Source organism: Chenopodium album, chromosome 24 (assembly GCF_948465745.1).
Source record: "Chenopodium album chromosome 24, dcCheAlbu1.1, whole genome shotgun sequence".
Classification (NCBI taxonomy): Eukaryota; Viridiplantae; Streptophyta; class Magnoliopsida; order Caryophyllales; family Amaranthaceae; genus Chenopodium; species Chenopodium album.
Genome location: NC_137857.1, coordinates 30219694 through 30247531, shown reverse-complemented (window position 1 = coordinate 30247531; position 27838 = coordinate 30219694). Strand labels below are relative to the sequence as shown.

At 35.2% G+C, this 27838-nt stretch overlaps 1 protein-coding gene and 1 pseudogene across 2 annotated transcripts; both read left to right on the top strand.

Annotated features, from left to right (window-relative positions):
• The first annotated feature begins 70 nt into the window (after positions 1 to 70).
• LOC145611434 (putative LRR receptor-like serine/threonine-protein kinase RFK1) lies at positions 71 to 15896 on the top strand. Of its 2 annotated transcripts, none has more exons than XM_081666765.1 (24): positions 71 to 446; positions 2776 to 2947; positions 3108 to 3179; positions 3264 to 3332; positions 3414 to 3485; positions 4193 to 4264; positions 4358 to 4429; positions 4513 to 4584; positions 4669 to 4740; positions 4826 to 4888; positions 5000 to 5071; positions 6754 to 6822; positions 7385 to 7450; positions 9868 to 9930; positions 10035 to 10082; positions 10228 to 10271; positions 11413 to 11801; positions 11873 to 12068; positions 12210 to 12356; positions 13979 to 14097; positions 14183 to 14393; positions 14477 to 14714; positions 14884 to 15034; positions 15120 to 15896. In XM_081666765.1, exons 1-24 carry the CDS (start codon positions 323 to 325, stop codon positions 15486 to 15488), a joined length of 3042 nt encoding a protein of 1013 aa, XP_081522891.1. In that variant the 5' UTR covers positions 71 to 322; the 3' UTR covers positions 15489 to 15896. The 2 variants fall into 2 exon arrangements, with proteins under 2 accessions (XP_081522891.1, XP_081522890.1); XM_081666764.1 differs by having other exon boundaries at positions 4817 to 4888.
• Positions 15897 to 16987: 1091 nt separating this feature from the next.
• On the top strand, positions 16988 to 18906 carry LOC145610797 (cytochrome P450 81Q32 pseudogene; annotated as a pseudogene).
• The last annotated feature ends 8932 nt before the right edge of the window (positions 18907 to 27838 follow it).

The following is a 27838-nucleotide window of genomic DNA, read 5'->3' as shown; positions in this document are numbered from 1 at the left end:
ACTTTACGGTAACAAACTATGCAAATATGCAATTAGCGCATACGAAGTATGACTTTTAGTATTCCGAACTCCACTGTAGTATAGTCAAAACTCAATGACAGCCTTTCTATCCACTAGTTGATTTTTTGTCAAATCTTTGGCCAATATCTCTTTCTACATTTGATTATTAAACAATAATAATACAACTACTTTTAATAATTATATGAATCTAGCCTACAAGTCAGTTTCTCCCTCAAATTCCTGGTACTGATATTTCGCCAATTCATAATTTCTGTTGAATAATCATACTTTCACTTTATAAATTACGTAGTATGATTTTTTGATGGAATACCCAGACATTTTTATAGCTTCCCAATTCATTTTAATGGCCAAACTTGTTGGTGTGTTAATAATTTTGCTGGGTTTTCTTCTTTATCCAACACACTCCAGAGTACATGAAAATGAAGGTTAGTTTTTTTTATTTTTTCTCTTGAATTATTTTCTGTTTTTTGCACAAGTTTTTTTAATTGGGTTTATTTTGATTATCATTTTATGGATTTAGAAGGATAATATTTGTAAATAGACAAAATTGGATAATTTGTTTTGTTTCTTTCTTAATATTTGCTGTCAGTTTGTCAGCGGTATATTATTTCTATTATTTCTAATTATAGGCTGGAAAGTGAGATGATGAAAGGTTTGGTGGTTAAATATCCATTTTTCTCAAAAGCTATAAAGACCCATTATAAAGTTCATTGTGCCCAAATTTTATACTCTTCTGTCACTCATTTTCATTGGTTTTGATAATAGTAATGTGATACCGTCCACGTAGGATCGAAAGTCTTTGTAGTGATTTTTTTCCCCTTAAGTATTGGTTGAGATTTAGGATGGTGAAGGATTGAATGGTTACTGGACACTAGTTTAACTAAATTAGACATATGAATAATTAGTGGTAGTAAAAATGTTGAGGACAAATCATCAAGTATCTGTGTTTGTTGCTATATATTCTTAGAATAGTTGCCTTGCTTTAGCTTTTATGGTTGGATGATTGTGATTTTACTTTATAATTGGAGTTCCAAATCCTAAGTTTATTTATGTAATTTATAATTTATTTTTAATTAGAGTGTGAGTGGTGTGACATGTGAGGAGGGAGTTAGAGAAAACCTGATTACATATTAGGGGGTTAGAGAAAACCTTTGGGATTAGAGTGAACCTATGTTCTTGTTATTTATATACTTGAAAACATTAAAGGTTCAAGTGGCTTGTTTGGTGTAGGATCTTATAAGGGGAATGCACTTGTTAGTTTGAGTGTATTTCAAAATATAGTGGAATGAACGATGTGATTATAGTTGAGTTATGCATTTGCACTAAAAATGAGAGAGATTTTAAAATTAATGTGGAATGAGCTAGATGTATCTAAGGTTCTGTTTAGTTTATCTAATTTTTTTTTCTGAAATCGTATTATATGAACTTATATTATTTTGTTTGAACTTGTATTGTATTATCTAAACTTAGTGTACTTATATTATTTTGTTTGAATTTATCTCTTTCGGAACTTATATTGTTTTAGTTGAACTTATTTTGTCCGAAATAATATAAATCATGTTAAATAAGGTGAAAGTAATGGGCCCCAAGTTATGCCACTCGACTACAAACTAGAGTTATGGTCTTATGGATATGATCATATGAGTGTAAATGAAATTAATGACCAAAACATTGATTTGTTATCTTTTTAGTAAAGATGCATAACTGAGAAATTTCTCATAGACTATTTCATGCAATACATTATAAACTTAGTATTGCTCTATTAATTTATATTATTGTTCCCTTAATTCACAAATTTGGGCTAAAGGGTTTGTATGGAAGGAGCTCTGGTTCTTCATTAATCAATGACAAACGTGGCTCAAAACTACATAGCTTGACTCTAGGTTGAATAGATTGTTATAAACGAGTTTAACTTTGAACTTTAGAAGCCCTCGAGTTTGAACTTGAGCATGTCTCGATAATCAGGTGCTATTGTTTGGCTTTATGGTAGTGTTCTTATATGAATATTATGCTAATAGAGAATATATACAAAATATTCTCCTTCTAGGTTTAGAGAGATATGTAATGATATTATTTTACAAAAATACATCCTAAACTTAGGAAGAGAATATTGTGCATATATTCTCTATCATGTTCGACCTGGGCAAGTTGTGATAAGAACTACCTTATTCCTAGTATTTTTAGGATTTAAGGAGATAGGGTAAAGGATATATACAAATCTCACTAAAATATACTTCCTCCGTTTTCTTTTAGATGCAACACACCCTTTAGCGCGGTAATTAAGAAATGTAGGGTTTACATGATATAATAAACTTTAAAATAGGATAAGTGGTTGTTAGAAATCTAATTTAGTGGGCCATGTGCTTTAAATAAGGGATATAGTATAGTTTTTCCTTAAAGTAACTTTCCTTTTATAGTGTGTTGCAACTATTGTGACATTTCCTTTTTAGGGAAGTGTTGCAAGTAAAAGAAAACAGAGGAAGTAAAAGACATGTACTACTCAGTATTTTTTTGGAGTTCATAAGCCTACAACCATGAGCCCTATTCAAAGCATTTCATGTTTAACTCATTTTAAACTCAAAATTCTTGCCATCTATGACAGGACAATAAAGTCTTGTTTTGATGTGTGTATAGTTTGAGATCACTCTGACTTCTCTTGATAGTAATTCAGAAGTTTAACATTCCATTTAAAAGCTGACGTTATGAATTAGAAACCAATAGATGTGGTGATTGTGATTTGTTTCTGTTTTGTAGTGGTTGCTCTCCAAGAAATATTTCAAATATTGGGTGCCAAGTACTGGAATTTTGATGATGTCTCTTGTCAAGTTGAAATGGCTGGAGTAACACCACAGTCACCATTGGATGCTGAAAGTGAAATTAGTTGTGATTGTCATCAGGAGAACAACACTTGTCATGTTGTAAGAATGTACTGTTTCATAATCTCGTTTTATAGCCTTATTTCATTCATCTCTTTGATATGCTGTACAATTTGGAATACAAGTTGAGGATTTCTAGTTTTACATTGAAACTTGTATAACTTTTTCGAAGGTAGTAAAATAGAAATGGATGTACTATATGCATTGCAGATTTCTCAAAGGTTATAGTCTTCCTGGTGTGCTTCCACGTGAACTGGTGAAGCTTCCTTATCTTCGGGAAGTGTAAGAACTAGACATCTGTTCTTTCTCTTCTATGTCATTTTATTATTTGATTACAGTGTACATCATTCATTGCTGTGCTTGCAGTGATTTTGCCTATAATTATCTATCAGGAGGAATACCTGTGGAGTGGGGATCAATGCAATTAGAATTCATGTAAGCATGTTAATATCTCTAGCATTTTAATTGTTTTTGAAGTCCAAAATTTACGAAGTCATGCCGGTGAAACTCATGCAGCTCTCTTCTTGCAAACCGGTTGTCTGGAGAAATCCCCAAGGAGCTGGGATATATTGTCAGCCTCACTACCTTGTATGTCTCAGTTTATCCATCTACTACCTTGGCAGTTATCTAGGGAGTTACCTCTGTGAATACTTAAATTCATTATCAGCATACCTGGGAACTCTACCATTTGTTGTTTTTGGTAGCTGTTTTTCCTGGTGTATGGAATTCATTATGTTTTTATGAGTAATGTGTTTGAAACCACCTTTTATTCTTGCCACATTGTTCCTATATATACAATATCTGTCTCGCTATTGGTATGCTAATTTCTGTTATATATCTGCAATCACATAGACTTTTCTGTATACTTACAGTCCCTTAATCCCTACATCCTTCCCCTCTCTTGTCGTTTTTCTCCTTTATATTTAATATTAGTCCCCTGATTATCTTTCTGCATTTATGGAGGAAAGAAAGATGTTAATAAAGGCCTATGAATGTGCATTTTTGACCGATATAGAAATTGTGTGGGTGGCGACGTAGCGTATTGTTAACAGAAATTATTGTATGGTTGGTTAAATGAAATTCAACTGTTTTTGTGCATGTTAATAAAGGGTGGTTCTAGGCAAATTTTCTTGCAAAAATAATTTGGCTTGTAGGTTTTCTTGACAATTTTATTTGTGAAAGGGTTTGGAAATATTGTTTTTGCTTTTTTTTTTTTTTTTTTTTTTTTCAGCCTATGTTGAATGAATTACATTTGGGTGTATATGTTGTAATGTCTGTCATTGCAATCTTTCCAGGAGTCTTGAGGCCAACCAATTTAGTGGAAAAATTCCTGATGAACTTGGGAAATTAGTCAACTTGAAGACTTTGTGAGTAACTTATAAGCTCTTTGATGGATCAGTATATAATCATGTTACATCAGGTTTGATCATATACTTTCTCTCTTATGGTATGAAAATTAGAATGCTGTCGTCAAATGATTTAAGAGGAACACTGCCTCGAACTTTTGCTGGCCTGACAAACTTATCAGATCTGTAAGTTTTCAACAAATGTAAAACATCTCTCGTGCATATTGTCCTTTGCCATGACTTAACTTTTCTCTTCATGACCAATGCAGTCGGATTAACGATAATAACTTTAATGGGATAATACCGCATTATATAGAAAATTGGAAACAGCTTCAAAGACTGTAAGATACTTGCCCATTGGCCAGAGGCTGTTACTTCATGCTGCTGTACTTGGGTGTTAATCTGTTTGCTCTGCATCTTTGCAGGGAAATGCATGCAAGTGGACTTCAAGGGCCTATTCCTTCTTCAATATCTTTGTTGGATGGACTAACTGAATTGTGAGTATATGTGATATGCTGTAGCATTTCGACACTTTCAGTTATGCAATGTCTTGAAGGATATCTGAATTCACAGGAGAATCAGCGACATCAATGGACCTACTCAGAATTTTCCGGATTTGAGGAATATGACTGGCCTAGTAAGACTGTATGTTGAACACTTGTATCATATAACTAAAAGTATGTTGAACACTTTTATCATATAACTAAAGATTTGTTACAGCACTTTTCACTAAATTGATCATTTCTGTGTTTTTAGTGTGCTGAGGAACTGTAGCATTGCTGGAGAGCTTCCTGTGTATTTGTGGGATATAACAAGTTTAAAAATGATGTAAGTGACTAACTTTGAACTTATACTATGGTGTCAAAATTTAACTTTTATATGTTGATTTTAAGTTTTCATATTAGTTTTGTTGTGGGAAATGTGGTAGCCTTGGTGGCAAATACAGGTAAAAAGCTAAATTATGCAGAGAATAGAAAGTTGTCATGGCATGCTTTCGGCAAATTAATATGACCCCAGGGCTGTATATGCTGACTGTGATTAGTACATCTGCTATTCAGGCCTTCAAGGTCAATACCAGATAGCTTCTGCCATTAACTGGCCCATTGTTGTGGATTCTGAACTGTACTTTATTCATTATGAAGTAATTACCTCATTTTACTTTAGTGGTCAAACCTTGCTAATTTTGGCAATGGAATTATCATACTATGTATTGAGTTACTCCCTCCGTATTTTTTCATTTTTGCACTATTTACCTAATCCACTTTGACTAATGTTATTGATTTATACCCTTAAAAAAAAAAAATAGTCTTTTGAGTAGTTGTTGGAATCGTTTCTGTGAATAAATTTTTAATATTCCATTTTTATAATTTTTACTTATTGATAATTAAAGATATAATGTTCAAAGTTTTGGATTGGCATACGTGCACATGAGAAACGTTTCACTTAAACTAATAAGGAGGGAGTATGACGTTAATGCAATGTACTACACCTCCAGATCATTGCTTTACAGTTTTTTTACATTTTTTATATAGTCGGGGTCTTGGGAGAATAACTTAGGGTTGGCTGTCAAGGCCATGCCTGATGTGTCTCACATTATTAGAAGAATTTATGTGTTTCTTAAACTACTTGGGAATAGAATCTTGTTTGCTGTTTAGCTTTGGTGGTGTTCCCTGTTCTCTAATAACAATTTTGTGTAGGTCAGGTGGTTGTCTCCTATTTCTCGATATTAGTCTTCTAGTGCTGCTAATTTGTTGTCTTACCACATTGTGCTAAACTTTTTGCTACTTCAAATCTTTTTGTCCCATGATTATCATCCTAGTTGACGTGATGGAGAAAAAGGGAAAAGCCTATACCTATTGTAAAAGGCATAATGTGTCATTCTTCTACTAAAGAAAAGGAGTAAACGAGGATCACCAATGATTGTGTTGGCCAGACATACTACATGAGAGGGGCGAAATAGAGTATGAGGAACTTAGGCAAATTTTGTGGAGATGCAAACTAAAATTCAAGGAACTCAATAATGCAAGAGAGATTTTAGCGTGGAAAAACTTCTCTTGTCCAACAAGAAGAAAATCCACAACCTATTCAGAATTTTAACTCAACTCTTATTAATTATAATAGGGCAACAACCTATTACAACCTAAGACTCGAGCTCAAGTTTCCCAATGAACTTAAGCACCCCACAATGGATTTCATAACCTATTGTGCGTCTCAAATCTCTCTCAAATTTTCAGCTTTAGAGTTTACTTAAGCCCTAACCCCAAATTATAACTCATTTAGGATACTAGTATAAAGACACAAAGACACTTTAGAGTTTAGAATCAAGTGGAATGACTTATGATATGTATTTTGCTCGAATGCTCTGTGTATTTTCAACAATTTTCATTACGGTGATTTTAAATATCCGTGGTTTTATTTTCAATCAGAGAATTCCTGCCACTCCATGCTTTCTAGGATTTAATTGTTTCACAAATAATGGTCTAATGTCAGATATTTGTCCATTTTTACAGTGATGTTAGCTTGAACAACTTGGTGGGTGAAATTCCAAATGACATCAAAGCCAAGAACTTGAAGTTTATGTGAGTTACTCTCTGAACTCAAAATTTATGTTCTAGTCATTTTGCTAATGTTAATGCTATACATCATGGTTTAGCGTGCAATTAATCCAGGGAGAAACTATTGCACTTTTACCTTTCTTTTTGTAAATCAACACAACCTTGGCCAAAATCTCATACACACCTGTAAGACGACTAATCAATATGAAAATCTTCAAATTAGGATATGTACTTACTCTTTGCTCTTGTTTCTCAATAGTGGGTACCTCATTTCCTTCTACTAGAGCTTCTTTTCATGCCTCATGAACTCTAAACAACCCCTCCATTCTTGCCACCTTGCTTATGTGGCAATTTTCTCAAGATTCATCTTTCACTAAACCTTTTCCTTCTTAACAATCTTATTACCTCAAGCTTGATGACAGCTCTCTGAAACGGCCCAATTCTCAATTATTAACTGTAGCAAGTTTTTTAATTTATTAGCTGTTGCTTTCTTTCCAGTAGCAGAATTAATCACAACAATGTTGCCCAATGTTTGTTCTTGATATTAACTAAGAGTCTTGTGGGGTTTTTTGTTTTTTCTGAACAGATTTTTGACAGATAACACGCTTAGTGGAAACATACCTTCATCTTTATTGCAAGATGGAAGGAACATGTAAGCTATTATTTTTGTTAGTATAGTTTATGGCAGTCTCTTGTAAGTGGCTGGCTTCTCTTATTGTTTCTCTAGCCCTCTTAAGTTTATGATCTAGTAATTTGCCTACATTCTTTTTAAAGTGATTTACATGCATATTTGTAATTGCTGATTTTCCCATTATCACCAATTACATCTACTTGTTCTCTCTCCTCAATATCTTTGATCACATCTTGCTCGATTTGGTTCAACATATATTATCTAAGCTTCTTTTACCTGAAAATCTGAAATTTCCTGTACTTGCTTTGTTTGAAAAAACGTAATTTGTCTGAAATAGTCTTATTTGTTTGTGAATTGTCAGATTTTTAAAAATGTTTCTTTTCTTCCTGAACCTGTCTAATCTTTTTTCTTCTTCTTCTTATTTTTTATTTTTATTTTTATTTTTATTTTTTTATTTTTTATTTTGGAAAAATTAGAAAAAATAATCCCAACTTTCATCAATTTTGCTAGAATAATCCCAACTTTTGATTATTTTGGAATAATCCGAACTTTAGGAGTCATTCTTTTTCTTCAATCCCTAACCGGTCAACCAAAGTCAATGACCTATAATATCAGGTCACTTGACACGTGTCAAGTCCTGATTGGTAAAAAAAAATTAAAAAAATTAACAAAAAAAAAAAAGAAAAAAGAAAAACCCAGCCAGCAGCAGCACCATTCCACCCTAACCTCCACCACCACAGAAAGTTCGCCGCCTCGCCATCGTCGGACAGCCGCCGTTCTTTCTTCGGTGGACCGCATTCTTCCCTCGCCGTTTTCCCCCTTCCTCGAAATCCCCTGCAACCCCCCACGCAACCACCAAAGCACGGCCTTTCCCATTCCCGAAAAAAACCCCAATTACTTTTCCCCCCACCCCGAAAACCTAGCGGCTAGGGTTTTCGATGGTGGGGAAGGGGTTTTTCGTGGTTTTCGGGAGTGGACAAAGTGGTTTAGTGGGGTTTTCGAGTGGGGTTGGTGGTTTAGAGGGATGTTTCAAGATTGGAGCTGGTTGTTTTCGGGAGTGGGGCTAGTGGTTTTGGGGGTTTGGCTGGTGGCATGGGAGTTTCGGGTAGGGGGGTGGTGGTCTGGCTTGGAGCAGCGACTCCAGTGGGGGGGGGAGACGGCTGATCGACGAGGGAGGTGGTTGGCTGGCGGGTTGCCGGACTTTTAGGGTGGTTGGGGTTTAGGCTGGGTGGTTTTTTCTTTTTTTTTTTTTTTTTTAATATTTTTTAACCAATTAATTTTTGACACGTGTCATTTTAACAAAAAAAAAAAAAAAAAAATCATTCAACCGGTAACCGGTATTTGGGATTGAAGAAAAATAATACCCCCTAAAGTTCGGATTATTCCAGTATTAACGACAGTTGGGATTATTCTACATAAATTAGACAAAGTTGGGATTATTTTTTCTAATTTTTCCTTTTATTTTTTGAACTTATTCTAACTTATCTGAATTACATCACAATAAGATAAAACTAACATACCCCTAGTCTCTCTCAATCTCCTCCAATATAAAATCAGACACTATCTCCAGTCATTTGTACATTTCACACTACTACCAATTAAATGTTCTACCACGAAATTTCTCTTGAAGTAACATCCTGATTTGTTACATGGACTTGGTTACCCATGTCCGACACGGATATGTGTCCAAGCGTCCGACTCGGCTATTTTGTGAAAAATGTCCATGGTATTGAACCAAAAGTGAAGTGTCCAAGTGTCACACCCATGTCTAAGTGTCGAGGGTCCGACATGGGTACTTGAGGTAAAATGAAGAGTCCATGTAACCTCTACACCCTCTACCCGCACCCACCCCCCGCCCAGGTGAAATGTAATACGAGATAGAGGGATTCAAATACAGTCTAGAATTTTTAAGACGTTGACATGAAAATGCTTGTTTACTTGTTTTGTGAAGTAATTGAATGGATGCTAGTCATGCTACTATGGGGACGATGTGGCCACATAAAATTTCTTTTCTGTAGAGTTTTCAAGTGACTATAATCATTAGATACTTTATAACTTTTACATGGTTTATGGAAACTTTAAGGATTTTGGACGCTCCTAATAGGTTTTACAAGACAGTTATTGCTTGAAAATTTTCCGTCTTAAGACACTACAGCTGTCTCCTAATCCTTAGTCAATCAGAGATTTAAATAGTTGAAATTGGTACGCTATAAATGCTGCTGAACTTCCATAGCTTTGAGTTGTTCTTCCTCATTGAACTTCAGCTTTGTTCATAGACGTATCTTTTGTGTTTCTGACCTCTCTTTAGCCTCTTATGACAATGGAAATTTGCTGGTTCTGGCTATAACTAGGGCATTCTTGTTTAGTTGTTTCATTTGTTTTCACTTAAAATTGATCTTCCTTGTAGATGTTGACAGCTGGTTGATGTTTTCTTGCAGTGATCTTTCCTACAATAATTTCACTTGGCAAGGTCCTGAGCAGCCCTCGTGTAGAAAAAACATGTGAGCCTATCCTTTCTCATTTACTCTGTATACAATTTATTTTTTGTGTTACCTGTTTGGTGGTGTTCTGACATTCTTTTTTCTGCCTGCTACTTGTTAACTAGGAACTTGAACTTAAATTTGTTCCGGAGCTCTTCTACTGGTGTCAGTCTGTAAGCTACTTTTTAGTTTTACTGTGAAGTAGAAGTAGAGTTATGTGTTTACAAGCATTGAATGTCATGAACTTTTAAAAAGTTGTGCTTAACTCTTTGTGCTCTTATTAGGCTTATGTATTTATTTCCTTCTTTATCTCTGTAGAAAAGGACTGCTCCCTTGCTCAAGCAATTTTGATTGTCCACGACGTAAGTAAATTTTACCGGATATGCATTCTTTTATTGGTTTGTTTGTGAGAATTAGGCTTTTAATTAAATTGTTTGCTTTCATTTATGAACAAGCACTACAGATCTCAATGTTTTCTTATTCTTCTAAATCTACAATTGTTTAATGAAAAGATTTTGAAATTGATCATCCCAGAAAGATTTATAAGGCAATCACAAGGACTAAATGTGTTAAGCTGTTTCCTACTTTCCTGATTATTAATTCACAAGGTATGATTTATGAGATGAATATTTGATAGTTGGAGATAGAAAGTAAGAGGATTTATATGGATTTTTTTAATTTTCAAATGCAAAATAAGTTTCCATTTATCAAGAGCAGAATAATACGAAAGCATCATTATTCCTCAAACAAATATAATGGAGAAAAAGTGGGTGCTCATGTATATGCGATATACATACGCAGAAAAACTGTGGAGGCATATAAGTATAGGATGAGGTAGAATAGACATCAATTATACTATTCTGAGTAACTGCCATTACTCTCTAACCAAAGAACGCACAGGAAATACCCTGCATTGGTAGGTCACTCCTCTCACCGGGAGGTAGCTAATTTGCATTTTAGGAATATATGGAGGCGTAAGATGGAACTAAACTCACTAGATACATGCATGTACAAACTAAGACAATGGACATAAGCATGAATTAAAATTTCTTACACCTGGCTAGATTTGTTAATATAAAATCTTTTCACTCTTCTTATACAATCCGAGGTGAATTGATAAGAAGATTGTAGTTTCATCTCCATGTAGGTTTGTGAGATACCTTTGAATTGGATTATTTTAGTCTTGTCAAACAAAAAGGTAATTTAAAAGTTTTTAAACTTTGCGCATAGAGAATATATAAAAATGATAAAGCTGATAGGTTTTTTAACTCTTCTTTTTCTTGACTGTCCTACCTCCTACCACTGTGCCATGCCATCAGTGAATTTTCTTTGAAGATACTGCTGTGGCAAAAGAAAGTTTTGTGAAAGCAAAAGTATGTCATGAGAAAGGGCTATATATTTGGTGAATGTAAAAGTGAAAAAACAAAGTGAGAGTTTATCTCTGAACGAGAATATTACAAGATTGACATCTAATGTTTTCTTACTTTACTATTCTATTGGCAGATGGCTGCTCTTTGCATGTTAATTGCGGAGGAGATGATTTAGAAGCAGAGGATGAAGGCAGAAAAGTTGTCTATGAAGGAGATGGAGGTGTTGGAAGTGGTGTTGCCACATATTTTATGAGCAGTGAAAACCACTGGGGATTTAGTGCCACTGGTGATTTCATGGATGATGATGATTTGCAAAGTATACGTCATACTAAGTATTTGCCTGGAAGTGATTTATCTGATCTGTATGCTACAGCACGTGTTTCCCCAATTACACTTACTTATTTCACTTACTGCCTGGAGAATGACAATTATACTGTTAAATTACACTTTGCTGAGATTCAGTTCACAAACAGCAAAACATATGACAGTCTCGGAAGACGTTTCTTTGATATTTACATTCAGGTAATTAGTTGTCTCCATGGTGTGTGTACTTCTTCTATTTACAATTGTCCTGATATTAAGTTTGTCTACAGGACAAATTAGTGCAGAAAGATTTCAACATTGAAGATAAGGCACATGGTGCTCAAAAGCCCACAGTCATAGCGTTTAATTCTAGCGTGACACATAATATTTTGGAGATCCGACTAAACTGGGCTGGTAAAGGGACAACAAGAATTCCGACCAGAGGAGTTTATGGACCCCTCATTTCAGCTATTTCTGTCAATCCTGGTAAGGATTGAATCTTTTGTTCATCACAGACATACTTAAACCTCTCTCTCTCTCTCTCTTTTTGGTTTATACCATCAAGCATTGTTCTATAACTCTTTTAAATGCTAATTTTGTTTCTAATATTGGTGTGCCTCTCTACAGTTTCCAGACAATGCTCAAGTGGCAAAAGCCAATCAAGCCATAGGATAATTTATATCGCTGTAGGAATCGTCTCCTTTTTCTTTCTGATCTTGGCTGTGCTTATTTTATGGTGGAAAGACTGCTTCAGAGTCAGGACAAAGAGCGATGGTAAAGATAGTTCTAGCTTGGCAGTGAATGATTGAGTATACATATAATTGACAAACTGATTTTTCATATAACCTAGCCTGGCCTGAAGTGCAATTCTTAAGGGGATATTCCAGGATTTTCAACTCACTGTGATGATACTTTTCATGTTACTGATGGGCAATTGCCTGTCACAAGTTAGAATAACTGCTGTTAAGTTCATTGATAGTGAGTTAAGTCAATTTTGATTCTGGATTGTGTGGTAATTCTGCATTTTCGTCCCGCTAGAGTAAGAAATGTGGACTTTAATATCTCCATTTACCGCCTTCATCGGAATATTTAAGGTTTATGATAGCACCAATTGTGGCTAACTTCATGAGATACTTTTCCATCTTGGAAATATATTTAAAAGATGCTTCTCTATGATATAGCAAGGTTTGGTAAATATTTATGAAATCCAGAGAAAAGCACAAAGTTTTGTCGCTTGCTATTGGTTCTAAACAGGGATGTTCATACATGCTGCATGTGGTTGTTGCTATTCTTTACTAGGATGATCAGGTAATGCGTGAATGTAAATCTGACTGTTCTTTTATAATAGTTTTTTTGAGAATCATCTTAACCTTGGTATATACTTTGAATTAACAGTGTGTAAGCCATGGTAGTTGGGTGCTTGTGTATCAGCTCTTGGGCAGGGCATGCTAGTTTGGATCTATGTTGTGGCCAGGATAAATTACAGTGGTTCAGAATGGACCTTGATTATGAAGGTTTTGCGTATCTTTATTCTTTATTAATTCGGAAATAGTTCTAAACAGACCCAGCTTATATATTTATACCATGCCTGTTACATGATAAAATTAGAAAGGTAGATATTCGAACAAAAGTTGGAGTTACATATATTGAGTTTCAGATAAGGGAGAACTGGCTAAGTTAGTTTGGGCATGTGAAAAGTTGATCAGAGGATGCACCGCTACGGAAGCTGGAGTCTTGGAGAATTTGGATAATGGATAATTTAAAAGGAGTTGAGGGAGACCAAAGATGTCTTGGATAGAGGGAGCTAAGAATGACATGAAGAAAGTGGGTTTGCAAGGGCATGTAACAATGCTACAATGGACAGAAATGAAATGGAGAAAGAGGATCTTTATGGATTACCACTAGTGATAAATTCTCAGTTCATGCAGTGAGCCTGCGCTTTTGGGAATAATGTGAGCCTCCGGGATCTGTGAGAATTCACATGATCTCAGATTGATGCATCTGACATCTAGATATCAATGGGTTGCATTTGTTTAAATTTCTTTATATGTGAATGGCTGAAACCCACTTTCTTTCCTTCTCCAATACTTGTGCACAGTGGCTGCTCTTGCTTAAATTATTTTCTAAAGCTAATCATTGCTTTTTTATTTTTGGAGTTTGGATGATCTTGTTATTAGAATAGTATCATTGTTGTTGGTAAAATATATTACTCTTAAGTTTTATAAGTGAATATGGTTGTTGCTTATCAGAAAAGGTAGGTGATGTAGACGAGGCTACATGAAGTATGCACTGGAATGATTATAACAGTCTTGGGGTTATCTTGCTGTAATTTCTTTATATCTCATGGTTTTTTGTCAAATAATGTCATGCTATTGTCTAACCGTGTTCATATACAGATCTCAGTGGACTGCAAATACAAGGTGGTGGGTATACATTGAAACAAATCAGAACTGCCACCAATAACTTCAATCCCTCGAACAAAATAGGTGAAGGTGGTTTTGGACCTGTTTACAAGGTATGTTAGTGCTCGATGAGTCATACGTCATGTGTTAGTATATTTGTTGAAGAAAAATAATTACTGAAGGTGAATTGGCTGGCAGGGTTTGCTGCATGATGGTACTGTTATTGCAGTAAAGCAGCTTTCCTCCAAATCAAAGCAGGGGAATCATGAATTTCTCAATGAAATTGGCATGATTTCTTGTCTTCAGCACCCCAATCTTGTTAAGCTTCATGGATTTTGCATTGAAGGCGATCAATTATTGTTAGTATATGAATACATGGAAAACAATTGTCTGGCACGTGCTTTGTTCGGTAGGTTATCAAATTTGAGATCAACACTGGCAGGATTCCTCATAAGTACTTGTCAAATTTAGGCTATTTGAATACGATTGTAGGTCATGAACAAAGCCAGATTTTTCTGGACTGGGAAACGAGAGTCAAAATATGCCTCGGAATTGCTAGAGGTTTAGCTTTTCTCCATGAGGATTCAAGACTCAAGATTGTTCACAGGGATATTAAAGCTACTAATGTACTGCTGGACAGAGAGCTGAATCCCAAAATTTCGGATTTTGGATTGGCTAGGCTTGGTGAGGATGAAAAGACTCATGTTAGCACCCGAGTAGCAGGAACAATGTAAGTTTGTGGGTTATGACTAGATCCCCCCCCCCCCCCCCCCCACACACACACACACACACAACAGCTAGTTTTTTTCATCATCATAGTCATATACATGCCTCAGACTTCAATTTGAGCACCAAACATCCTGTAATGACATTTGTTTTGATATTTTGTCCCTTTCTAGTGGATATATGGCGCCAGAATACGCAATTTGGGGTCACCTAAGTTATAAGGTTGATGTTTATAGTTTTGGAATCGTCACTTTGGAAATTATCAGTGGAAGGAGCAATAGCTACTATGTCCCATCTACTGACTTCTTTTGTCTTCTAGATTGGGTATGGTTTTTTGTACCCAGGTTCGCTTTTCTCAGCAAAATATATGTAGAAACTTTTACATTATTTCTGACCCCTTCGCTTGCAGGCATGCCATTTGCGGACAAGTTGTAACTATGTAGAACTTGTTGATCAAAGGTTGGGATGTAATTATAACATAGAAGAAGCAGAAATTATGGTGAACGTAGCTCTCCTGTGCACCAGTGCTACGGCTTCTGAAAGACCTACTATGTCTGAGGTGGTGAAAATGCTCGAAGGCGAAATGGCAGTCCCAGATGTGGTTCCAGACTTCCAAGCATATACTAATGACATAAGATTTAGAAGCATAAGAGGTAAACACCCTCACAGAGAAGCCGAGAATATTGGTGATGGGCAATCTGAGATTTCAACAACGATGCATACAGAAACTGTATCATCCTCTACATCCAGTCAACCATCCAGTCACCGTGTACATTGATATAGCCTCTACAGAAACTCATGACAATTATTTTTTCTCAGCGTTTTGGTATGTGTAATTGTGTATGTATCATCTGTTCGAAAATATGTTAAGAGTGCGCCATGTTGACCATTGGGTACTGTCGTACTGAAGCCTGAACAAGTTCTTGATGTCTTGGTGCCCCTCTATCTCTAATTATTATGTGCATGTAGAGTTTAGACACCTAAGAGTTAATGACACATTGTAAAAAGCTATTGTAAAGGGCAATTGTTGTATGTAATAGTTAAAAAACTTATACGATCGATGTTCTCGTTCATAACTTATGAGATTTAGTAACTCAAAAGGGTCAACCAAATAATACTATCTACACAATTAAAATTAGGGCATTTGCTCTAAAGTATTATTTAAAATACTTAATAGTGACAGTCAGTGTAAAACTTTGTCATATTGCTTGACATGAGCCACAATATTTGAGAGTTGTTCATTTGGTTCTCATGTTAGCTCATTTGCCGACCCCACTTATGGGATTAAGGGCCTGTTCTCTTACGTTGAAATTCAATCCAGTTCAGTTCAGTTCAGTTCAGTTCAACTCAGCTCAATTCAGTTCAGTTCAGTTCAGCTCCTAATTTCCTTCTCTTATAAAATATTCAATTCAGTTCAGTTCAGCTGAGTTCAGTTCAGTTCAATTCAGCTGAGTTCAGTTCAGTTCAGCTAATTTCAGTCAATGAGAACAGGCCCTAAGGCATTCACGTTCAAGAAGAAAAAGATTAGATTAGTATGGTAATTAAAAAAAAGCTTGTAGGCTCGTAGCTAGTCTTAGTTGCATATACTTTGGAAAGCACATTATTGTCAATATATTAGGGAATTTGGGTTTATCCTACCTCTATCTTGGTTGGTATGAATGACTTCATTATCATTTACTTGCATCAGATACTAGCAAAATTTAGACGACTTAGTCAAATGTGAGTTCTTTTGGTACGGCAATTTAGGGAATGAATCAAGGATATACTCATTGCAAAAGTCAACTGTATGACTTATTGACTTAACAATTTGCTAATAACGGCAAGTCAATATTCTTGTAATTTACGGGATCATTAAAAAGACTTTCCTCAAAAGAACAGCTTGTGCCGCCCATTGCCATGAGTCCACCGGAAGGCGTGTATGCTCTATTGGTCTACGGTTTACCAATCCTTCTAGCTTCTAAGTCCTAACCATGTTTGATGATACCAAAAATGTAGTGAGTAACGCGTTGACTAAGTCGAAACGCTAGTTAGAAATAAAAGTATTTGACAAAATGCGCAACAATATATTTTTTTCAATAGTACTCTACGACGTCTTAGAGTACGTCTTTGACATGGTGCAATTATTATTTTACTTATACAGCTAGCCTTTGAAATATTCTCCATGTTGACATTTTTTATAAGTCAAACCAAGTGGGCAAAGTATTCCTACATAAATAGATATAAATTTGTAATTGCTTAGACATACATAGTTGCATACTACCTTAGTTCACAATAACAATGGTGAACATAATATTTTTGAACCCATTTATTTCATTATTAATATTATTTATATCAATAGTATTCATGAAATTAATAGTACAAAAAAGTAAAATATCACATAAATTTCCTCCAAGTCCACCAAGTCTTCCCTTAATAGGCCATTTACACCTTTTAAAAATACCATTTCATGAAACCTTGCAGAAAATATCACAAAAATATGGCCCTGTAGTCTCTCTAAAATGTGGTTCACGCTTAGTACTATTAGTTTCCTCACCATCTGCTGTAGAAGAATGTTTTATAAAGAACGATATCGTGTTCGCCAATCGTCCTCCTCTTCTCATAGGAAAACACCTTGGCTATAACTATAATTCAATGGTAACTGCCTCTTACGGTGAACATTGGCGTAACCTGCGTAAGATGAGTTTACTAGAACTTTTGTCGAAACAGCGCCTTAACATGTCTGTTGGCATCAGGAAAGATGAAATAAGACAGATGCTGAGTAAACTACTGCAGGACAGTGTAAGTGCAGGTGACCGCGATGGTTACACCAAGGTTGAGGTGAAGTCAGTAATTCGAGGTGTGGTTCTGAATATGTTACTGAGAATGCTGGTTGGGAAAAGATACTACAACGGCGAAGGCCAAGTGATGGATTCAGAAGAGGCGAGACAGTTTACTGATATAATCACAGAGGCTATCGAGTTGTTCTCAACTTTGGACCCTGCTGATGTTCTTCCTGTGTTAAGATGGATTGATTACGGCGGGTTTTTAAAGAGGAATAAACAGCTCGCAAAGAAGGCTGATATATTTTTGCAAGGTCTTATTGATGAACATACAAAGGAAGAGGTGAATGTACACAAAAAAATTGAAGATCAACCTTTGATAAATCGTCTGCTTTCGTTGCAGAAGTCTGAACCAGAGTTGTATACTGATGAGACTATAAAAGGCCTTATATTTGTGAGTTTCTTCTTTCTTTCATCTTTATAATCTTCATTTGTATTGATATTAAGTATTAACTCTTTATGCATGTGTGATATTAATTTAAAAAATTTAGCACACGTGATATATTAACAAATATAGCACCCATTCGAGACATAATTTTTTAATTACAAATGCTAATACGGAGTACTTATGTAATTTAAAGAACAATTTTACAATGGGTACAACGGTTTTGTAGTGAATATAATCTTTTAATCCAGATCTTTAAAATATGTTAATAAATCTTGACCATTTGTCAAATTGACTAAGTAGTTACTAAATTGATATATTAATACAGTAAATAGAAATTGAAATTAGCTTTATTTTTAACATGTATAAACCGATGATATATGTAGCTATTATTAATTGCTGGGACAGACACTTCTACAACAACAATGGAATGTGCAATGTCGGAGTTACTCAAAAACCCGGATGTTATGAGCAAAGTAAGATCCGAAGTTATAAATCAAACCGGTCAAGAAAATTTGATCGACGAGTTGGACCTTCAAAAAATACAAACTCTTCAAAACGTAATCTTAGAGACACTACGAATGTACCCTCCAGCACCATTTCTAGTACCTCACATGTCATCACAAGATTGTCAAATTGGAGGGTTCGACGTACCACAAGGGACCATTTTACTAGTGAATACATGGGCTATTCACCGCGATCCAAATCTTTGGGACGAACCTACAAAATTTAAGCCAGAGCGTTTTCAAACGTACACGAATAATAATAATGGTAAGGTTGATCAACATTGTTATAAGTTGTTGCCTTTTGGTGTTGGTAGAAGATCTTGCCCCGGGGCAATGATGGGCAATCGAATGATGGGTTTAGTGTTAGGTTCATTGATTCAGTGCTTCGATTGGAAACAAGTTTGTGATGAAGGACAACCTCTTGAGGCCATGTACAAACCACGGCCTATAATCACTAAAATCCTTTCATCCTCAGGATCTCTTTGATTTGTAGTTTTGTACCATGTTTTATCCTGTGTTGTTAGTTGTTATATTGTAAGGAAAATTCCTAAATATACGGAGTAATTCATATTCATGTAGTTGTGTATGTGTATACTACGAAGTATATAGCAATGACAAACATGTAAATAGCTTATATAATTTGTTACATTTTGCTTTTTGATATATCCTATGTTCCATCCAACTTTAGTTGTAGCACTTTAATTTTCTTATATAGTCCTCAAATTACTTTTAAGTTGCAAAACTTTTTCAAAAAGAAAATGACTCAAATCAAAACCAATATTTTAAGTGAGTTCGAGAAGAAGAACTTGTTTTGTTCTTTTTTTGTTTTTACTTTTATTTTGATAGAAAAAATAAGTTATTGTACTATCTTCGTTTCTGAAAGTTCGACTTACTTACTATTCATGTGATCAAAATAAAATAACTTTGACCACATGTTAGAGATCAACTTTTTATAATTTTCACTTTTACATAGCTAAAGATATTCATGGTTAGTTAAAGATGTTCATTAAAGACTGCGTAAAATACAAAGTGAGTCGAACTTTTAGGAACGGAGAGAATAAGTATTTAACTTATACACAAAACAACCAAAGCATACTTCAAACTTGGTTGGAATAGCTCAAACTACTACTTGGGTACATTCCACAGCGTGAACTTTAAGTGAAACAATGTCTTACAAAAAAAAAAAAAAAAAAAAAAAAAAAAGGTGAACTAATGAATAACACAAACTTTTGGGGCTTGATGCCGTAAATGACATAAAATAAATGTTTTCTAATGTCGAAGATTCCATTGGATTCCGACTTCTTGTATTTTTTTAATTAAATTAAAATATTATATAAATTAATATACATATTACTCCGTATTAATATCAAGGAAATAACTGTTAGTAAATACGTAGTATATAATAGTAGTCATGTGAGGGGACACCTAGGACCATTGTACTGTGCTAATAACAAGAAATTTTTTGTCAAATAATCTCTTTTGGCAATGACTATTCATATAGAAAAATAAGTAGCAAAAAATTAGTGGTTTGAAGATGTTTTAGTGCTTAAAGATAATCATTGAAGTTGTGACGACTCTTAGGCCCTGTTCTTTAGAGCTGCTTTGCTCTGCTCTGCTCTGCCTTGCTCTGCTGAAATCTGCTCTACTCTGCTGAAATCTGCTTTGCTTTGCTCTACTCTGCTTCAATTTGCTCTGCTCTGCTCTACTTAAAAATAGTACTTAAAAATAGCTGCTTCAATCTGCTCTGCTCTGTCTTGCTTTGTTCTGCTCTGCCCTGCCCTGCCCTGCTCTGCTCTGCTGAAATCTGCTTTGCTCTGCTCTACTCTGCCCAGAAGCTCAAAAGAACAGGGCCTTATTAGGAAGAAAATAGTTAAACTAGAGGTTTTGGGGTCATACTCACACATATCCTATTGGAGCTTGTTTTAATTTGATGTTTTAAAGCTTAGTTTGATGATGAATATATACGTCAATTTATTGTTTAATCTAGAGAAAAGAATTGCCTCAACGAACCTTAGACAAATCTAAAATACAAATAATGCAGTAATCACGTGAAGGGGAGGGGGAGGGAGTTACAAAAAAAAATAATAATAATAAAAAAATTGAATCCCATGGAATATCCAGTATCACAAAACATTTACTACATGTAAACATCACCCAACTCCTAAATTTGTGTTGTTTATTGCTCCACTTAAAACTTATGCTGTTGAGCGCACTCAAGCAATAGTTAGTACCGTTCTAGCCACTTTTGCCGATTAAATATTACAATTGTAACAATAAATAAATAAATAAATAAAACGCATAGAGCCATAAAAATCAAGTTTGGTTTGGTAGGAAGAAGTGACCTAATTGAATCAATATGTCACACATTGGTGATTTAGCTCAGCTACTAGCCTACTATGCAGGGTCAACACTTAAGAGTAAAGGTAAGGGAACTCTCTAAGGCCCCGTTCTTTAGAGCTGCTCTGCTCTGCTCTGCTCTGCTTTGCTCTGCTGAAATCTGCTCTGCTTTGCTCTGCTCTGCTGAAATTTGCTCTGCTCTACTCTGTTCTGCTTCAATCTGCTCTGCTCTGCTCTGCCCTGCTCTGCTCTGCTTTGCTCTGCTCTGCTGAAATTTGCTCTGCTCTACTCTGTTCTGCTTCAATCTGCTCTGCTCTGCTCTGCCCTGCTCTGCTCTGCTTAAAATTAATACTTAATATTGAATTATTATAATAATAATGTATATTTAATAAAAATAATAATAAATAATTAATAATTAATGATAATAATAATTAATATTTAATAATAATAAATAACTAAATAATATTTATTAATAATAATTAATATTTATTAATAATAATACTTCCTCCGTTTTCTTTTACTTGCAACACAGCCTTGTGGAACGTGTTTTGAACTCTGGTTTATTTAATGTAAATAGACAAATTTTTTATTATAATTTTTACAAATGATACTTAACTCTATTCTAATTTTCATGTAAAAATTATATTGATAAAATCGCTCGTTTACCCTCACTAATCATCTCCTAAAACTGCGTGCTTAAAAGGTGTGTTGCAAGTAAAAGAAAACGGAGAAAGTATATAATTAATATTTAATAATAATAATAATAATAATATAATTAATATTTAATAATAATAATAATTAATATTTAATAATAATAATAATTAATATTTAATAATAATATAATTAATATTTAATAACAATAATATTAATAATAATATAATTAATATTTAATAATATTATATTAATAATAATATAATTAATATTTAATAATATTAATATTATTAATAATATAATTAATATTTAATAATATTAATATTATTAATAATAATTAATTTTTAATAATTAAATTTAATGATTATAATAATAGTAATAATAGTAGTAGTAGTAGTTGTTGTTGTAGTAGTAGTAGTAGTAGTAGTAGTAGTAGTAGTAGTAGTAGTAGTAATAATAATAATACTAATAATAATAATCATAATAATAATAATATTTAATATTTAATAACAATAATAAAGCATTACAATTATTATTATAGTATTAGTAGTAGTAGTAATAATAATAATAATAATAATAATAACAATAATAATAATAATAATAACAATATTAGTAATAATAACAATATTAGTAATAATAATAATAATAATAATAATAATAATAATGAAATCTGCTCTGCTCTGCTCGGCTCTGCTTTGCTCTGCTTCAATCTGCTCTGCTTTGCTCTGCTTTGCTGAAATCTGCTCTGCTTTGCTCTGCTCTGCTGAAATCTGCTCTGCTCTGCTCTGCCCTGCCCAGAAGCTCAATAGAACAGGGCCTAAGTCACAAGGTGAGTTATCCACCACATTCACCAATCATGCTTTATTATTATTTTTCTATTTATTTATTTATTTATTTTTGGAGAAGGGTCCTATCGAGCCGGAACCTTTCACAGGTTCTTCGACCCAAGTTAGCGGAATAGGCTCTTAAAAAGTGGGGGGGGGGGGAGGATAAGGAAATTCCACCCTAAAGTGTGTTTAATGGGGTTTGATCCCATAATTTCATGATCACCAACACATGCTTGATTAGGTACTCCATCTGTCTCTAAATTTTTGCTGCATTTGATTTTTCACGGTCTCTAATGCGTAAAAATTATAAAAAGTTGATATAATAAAATATAGACTAAGGTGAATCAAACAAAATCTCACTTAACTATATTACTCGCTCAGTTTTTTTTTATATGCATCATTTTGACAATTCACATACCATGGTTGACTTAATTTTTCACCTCTAAAAAATGAATAAATGTTATTATATTATATATGAATATATTCGTCATAATGTCTAGTTTCATCATATAATTTTGTTACAATTTTTACTAATACACAATTAAAGATATTTATGGTCAAAGTAGCATATCGGAAAATGTACCGGTCAAACTGATGCATATTAAAAAAAAAAAACAGAGGGAGTATTTTTTTTTTTTTTTGTAAACTAACATGAGGCAAAAAAAAAAAAAAAGGGTTTTTCTACATGGTACCCTTAAGTTTTTGAGTTTTGTACCTTGTACCCTCCTAAATTCAAATTTCTACAAGGTGACCTTGAGTTATTAGTTTATTTTCCATTATACCCTTGAGTTTTGGAGTTTTCTATATGGTACCCTTGAGTAGTAAAATAAATGACTCTATATTAATTTGACTCAAACCAATATCATCTAAACGACTTATTTAGCACCCTCAAAGACACAACTAGCATGTTTATTGCAAAAAAAGGACTAAAAATTTGAGTTCCTTCTAAAACAAGCTCTTGTAGTTAAATTAGGAGCAAAAAAAAAAATTTATCTTCCATCTCAAACAATCATATAAAAGTTCCACTAAATAGCGAATAATGAAGATTGATAATTCCTCCATCTAATATAAATAGAAGTGGTAAATAGATCATTTAGATGGTGTTAGTTGAGTAAAGTATAAAGTCACTCCCTAAACTTTGGCAAAAGTTGCAGATCACTCACTAAACTTACAAAAGTTGCAATTCACTCACTCAACTGAATTTTGACCTTCAATTACAGGTGAAATACTTGAACTCCCTAAACTTTCTGACAACTCCCTAAACTTTCTGACTTAATTGCAGGAACTCCCTAAACTATTTTTAGAAATCAGTTTCTTTTGGTTCCAAAAAACTAGCCGTTACAAAATATTGTTGGATCAAAAACTAAGTGCAGCAGCTCTATATAAACTCCATTGCATCCGTTACTTCTGCACTTCAACTCTGCAAAAAAATTTAGGAAAAAAAATTTAGGAAAAAAAAAAAAATTAATTCTGCAATATGTCAAGGACAAGTTCTGGAGTGAGTTCAGGGGGAAGAAGGTGTCATTGTGGGTTGTTAGTGTCAAAGAGTAGGTCATGGACTAAAGATAATCCTGGTAGAAGGTTTTATGCATGCCCTGACTATGATGCTGAAACAGAAAGGAGGGGTTGCAAGTATTTTAGGTGGGTTGATGTTGAAGATCCCACATCATGGCAGACTGAAGTCATTTTGGGCTTGATGGAGGAGAAGCAGTAGCTGAAAACAGAGGTTATGAGCCTTAGGCATGATCTGAAGCAAGCCAACAAGAAGTTAAGGAAGGTTGAGGGTGAATATTTGATGCTGAAGTTAAAAAGGGCAGCAGGGTATAAATTGGGCTTCAACTGTGAACTGTGGAAGCTTATTTTGGTTTTAATTGTTGTTTTTGTAACTTGGTTTGTATTTAGAATGTAATGTAGAAGTCAGAGATAGGGATTGTACCTTAGGCATGTGTTCCTAGTGCTTGTCATGCCTCCTTGCCTTTGCCATGTTCTGTTTGAATGAAAATTTAAATAAATGAAATGAATATTGTGTTGGTTAAATTTACAATGTACTTCTTAAATCTAATAATACCTGCAATCTTTGGCTTGAAATTGTGTTTTGACTCTGAGAAGGCTGGCTGGACAGTGGATACTCATCTTGACTGACAGAGTACACTGACTGTTCACCACCCCCATTGTCTCTGTAGTAAGCTCTCTGAACAGGTTGAGCGGGCTGCACAAAGTTGCAATTATTAACATTAAAATTAGAGTGTGTAGGAGAAAATGGCTAGGAAATTGATTGACTAGAAAATACTTACTGTTGACAATCTTTGAAAGCCATTAGGGTAGGTATATAAGCCAATCCCTCTCATGTGCATGGGAAGAGGATTCTGTCCTGCAGCTGCATGATCAGTTTGCTGTGTACTGCTGGACTGAGCATTGGTGTGGCTAGGACCACCTTGAGAGACATTCTTGCACCCTTTTTTGTTATGCCCTTGGACCCCACAGAGGCTGCAGTGCATGGCAACTCCTTTCTTCCTTAGTTTCACAGTTGCTGTCACCTCCCCCTGCTGTAACCTTCTCTTCACCTTAGGTCTGTGCTGGACTTTTTTCAGTTTGGGTGGCAGCACTATATCATCAGACCTTGCCCACTCTTGAGGACCATTTAGAGGTTCAAGTAAATAATCATAGGCTTTCAGATAGGTTGTTTTACTGAAGTAATCACTCACATAATTTTCAGGTTCATCAACCTTGTTCCAGATGGCAACAACAGCATGCTTGCAAGGTATACCACTCACTTGCCAAGCCCTGCAACTGCAAGTTCTAGCTTGCAAGTTGACTACAAATTTTGTCTGTGTTGCCCCTCTCCTTACTCCATAAGTAAACCCTCCATCCCAAAAGGCATTCCACCCTCTTGCCCAAACCTTGTGCTTCTCTAGTTGTTGCTGAATCCTAGGGCATAGCACCACCTCTCTTTTCCCAATTTCATCCCTTTTTTTATGTAACCTTTCCATCAGACTTTCTCTGATGTCTTCCAACATAGTTATGATGGGTTTATGCCTTGAGTTCAAAATGTAGGCATTAAATACCTCACTCATGTTGTTGTCTACAGATTCACAACATGAGGTAGTGCTGTAGAAGGCCCTACACCATTTCATGTAGTTCCTGTTCATCAAATCATCTGCTGCATCTTCTGATATCTCCCTCAACACTTGCATGTTTGCATTGAAATCATTCTCTGTTGAACTTTTAGCAATAATCCAGAACTGCTTTCTGAACTCAAGACTACCTCCAAACACACCCCTGAAATTGCAATATACATGCCTAGCACATACCCTAGTCTCTGCTTCAGGAAACACTGCAGCAACTGCAGCAAGCAACCCCTTTTGCTGGTCACTCATGAATGTATAACCAGCACCAGTCATAGTCCCTAAATCCTCACCTAGCAAAGTCAGAAACCAGGACCAACTGTCTGTACTCTCCACTTCTACAACAGACCATGCTATGGGGAACATTTGGTTGTTCCCATCTTTCCCTACAGCTACCAAAAGCTGCCCCCCAAATGGTCCCTTCAAAAAGCATCCATCCAATGATATGAAAGGCCTACAACCAGCTAAGAATCCCTTTTTTAGAGCATCAAAACATAAGTACAGTCTTTGGAAAATGTTAGCATTCAATTGCATCTTGACTGTGTTTGCCCTGTTGGATTTAAGTATTTCAGCAGCATATCTTGGGAGAAGACCATACTGCTCCTCATACTCACCCACTATCAAGGCCTGCCCCCTCTTCCTTGCCCTGTAAGCAATGAAATTGCTTACCCTGATTCCCCTTTCCAACCAGATTGTCTGCACTATGTCATGAAGCTTCATGTAAAGGTTGACCCTAAACTTGTTGGCATATGTGTTGGCAATCCAGGTTGCATTCATTCTCTTAACTCTTGCTGACCTACCACATGTGTGCTTGCCTATGTGTGTTTTTACTTTAAAATATTTTTTCCCTTGATCCCAGGAGGCCCAGATCTTCCATGGGCAGCCTTTCTCATGATGCTTACATCTGGCACCTACTCTGTCTCTATCATTCCTAAAATATGGAACATCCCTGCCTGATTCAATTGAGTAGTTCCCCAATGCTTTCTTAAACATTGCAGCATTCTCATAAGACTGTCCCACAAAAAAAGAAGAATCTGCATCACCAGTTAGTACTCTCTGCTGTTTCCTAACATTATCTATAGTGTCAGGTGCAACCAAATAACCACAGTCTTCATCATCACCTTCCCCCTCACTACAACTCCCATTGTCACTCCAATCTTCCCAATTATCATCAACATTAAGTTTGTCTTTACCCTTTGAGTCAGCCAACCTTTGCAACATACTAAGCTCTTCCTCATATGATGCTAGTTCCTTTTTTTCTTGAGTAACCCTAATCCTAGCATTTACAAATTCCATGTCATCCTCATCTGTTCCCTGACTATCATAATCCACCTCATTGACCTCATTCACATCACTACTCCTAGGGTTAGACCTACCAGATGCCCCACCAGTCAACATATTCAAGAAAGAACCCCCACCTAAATCATCAGTCCCACTTTCATGCTCAGTGTATACATGAATGACCTTGTGCTCTAATAACAAAGCAAGAAATGGATCAAAAGTGCTCCTCTCAAAACCTAAATACCTAACACCATCAGTTAATGTTTTCCTTGGGTCCAAGTAATGAAGCTTCACTATATCATGGTATGCCAAAGACTCTATCAATTCCCTGACATAAGTAGCATCTAAATCCATATGTAATCCATCAAACACTCTAACACTACCCCCAATGTACATCATTTCACCACACTCTAACCATTCCCCACCATGGTGAACAATTATGCATGGTTTGATTTCAGGCATTTGCTTATCTGCCATTTGAACATACAAAACACATATTTTAATTAGGACTAGTGATTTAGTCATGACAAGAACATGTTCAACAACCATACAAAGTAGAATAATTTGATAATCATACAATAATGTAAGCATATTAAGTATAACAAGATGAATAACCATATATGCAAAATAAGAAATTTTCATTCACCAATCATCAACAAAAGATGGATTTTGTTCAATACATTTCAGTAAGGCCTCTCATAAGAAGCCATTACATCATCAATTCAATTGTCATGGTAGTGACAGAAACCAAAAACCTACCCAAATCTGTCACTACACTACCTACCTTACCATGACAATGATCTTAGAACATAAAAACATAAAAACATAAAAGCTTTACAAAAAGAGCAGCACAACTCCAAAAACCATCTAGCTGCTCACTGGAGACCTACCCCCCATCCCTACAACTACCCTACTCTTCATCCTTGAACAACAGGGGAATCCATCGAAATAGACGGTCATGTCCTTGTTAATCCAGGCATGAAAGTCACGACCATCGTTGAAGACGAGGTCATCCAGGATCCATGTGTTCACAGCAGCCCTAGGGCCTAGGAATGGAAGGGTGTATGCGTAATTGCGCATACGCCACCAGAGCCTCCACTTCACGCACACACGCTGCATAGCAATCATAGCACCCCAGGACAGCTTCGGGAAGAGGTGGGTGACGAGGAGATCCTGCTGGCTCCATAGAGGGTGAGA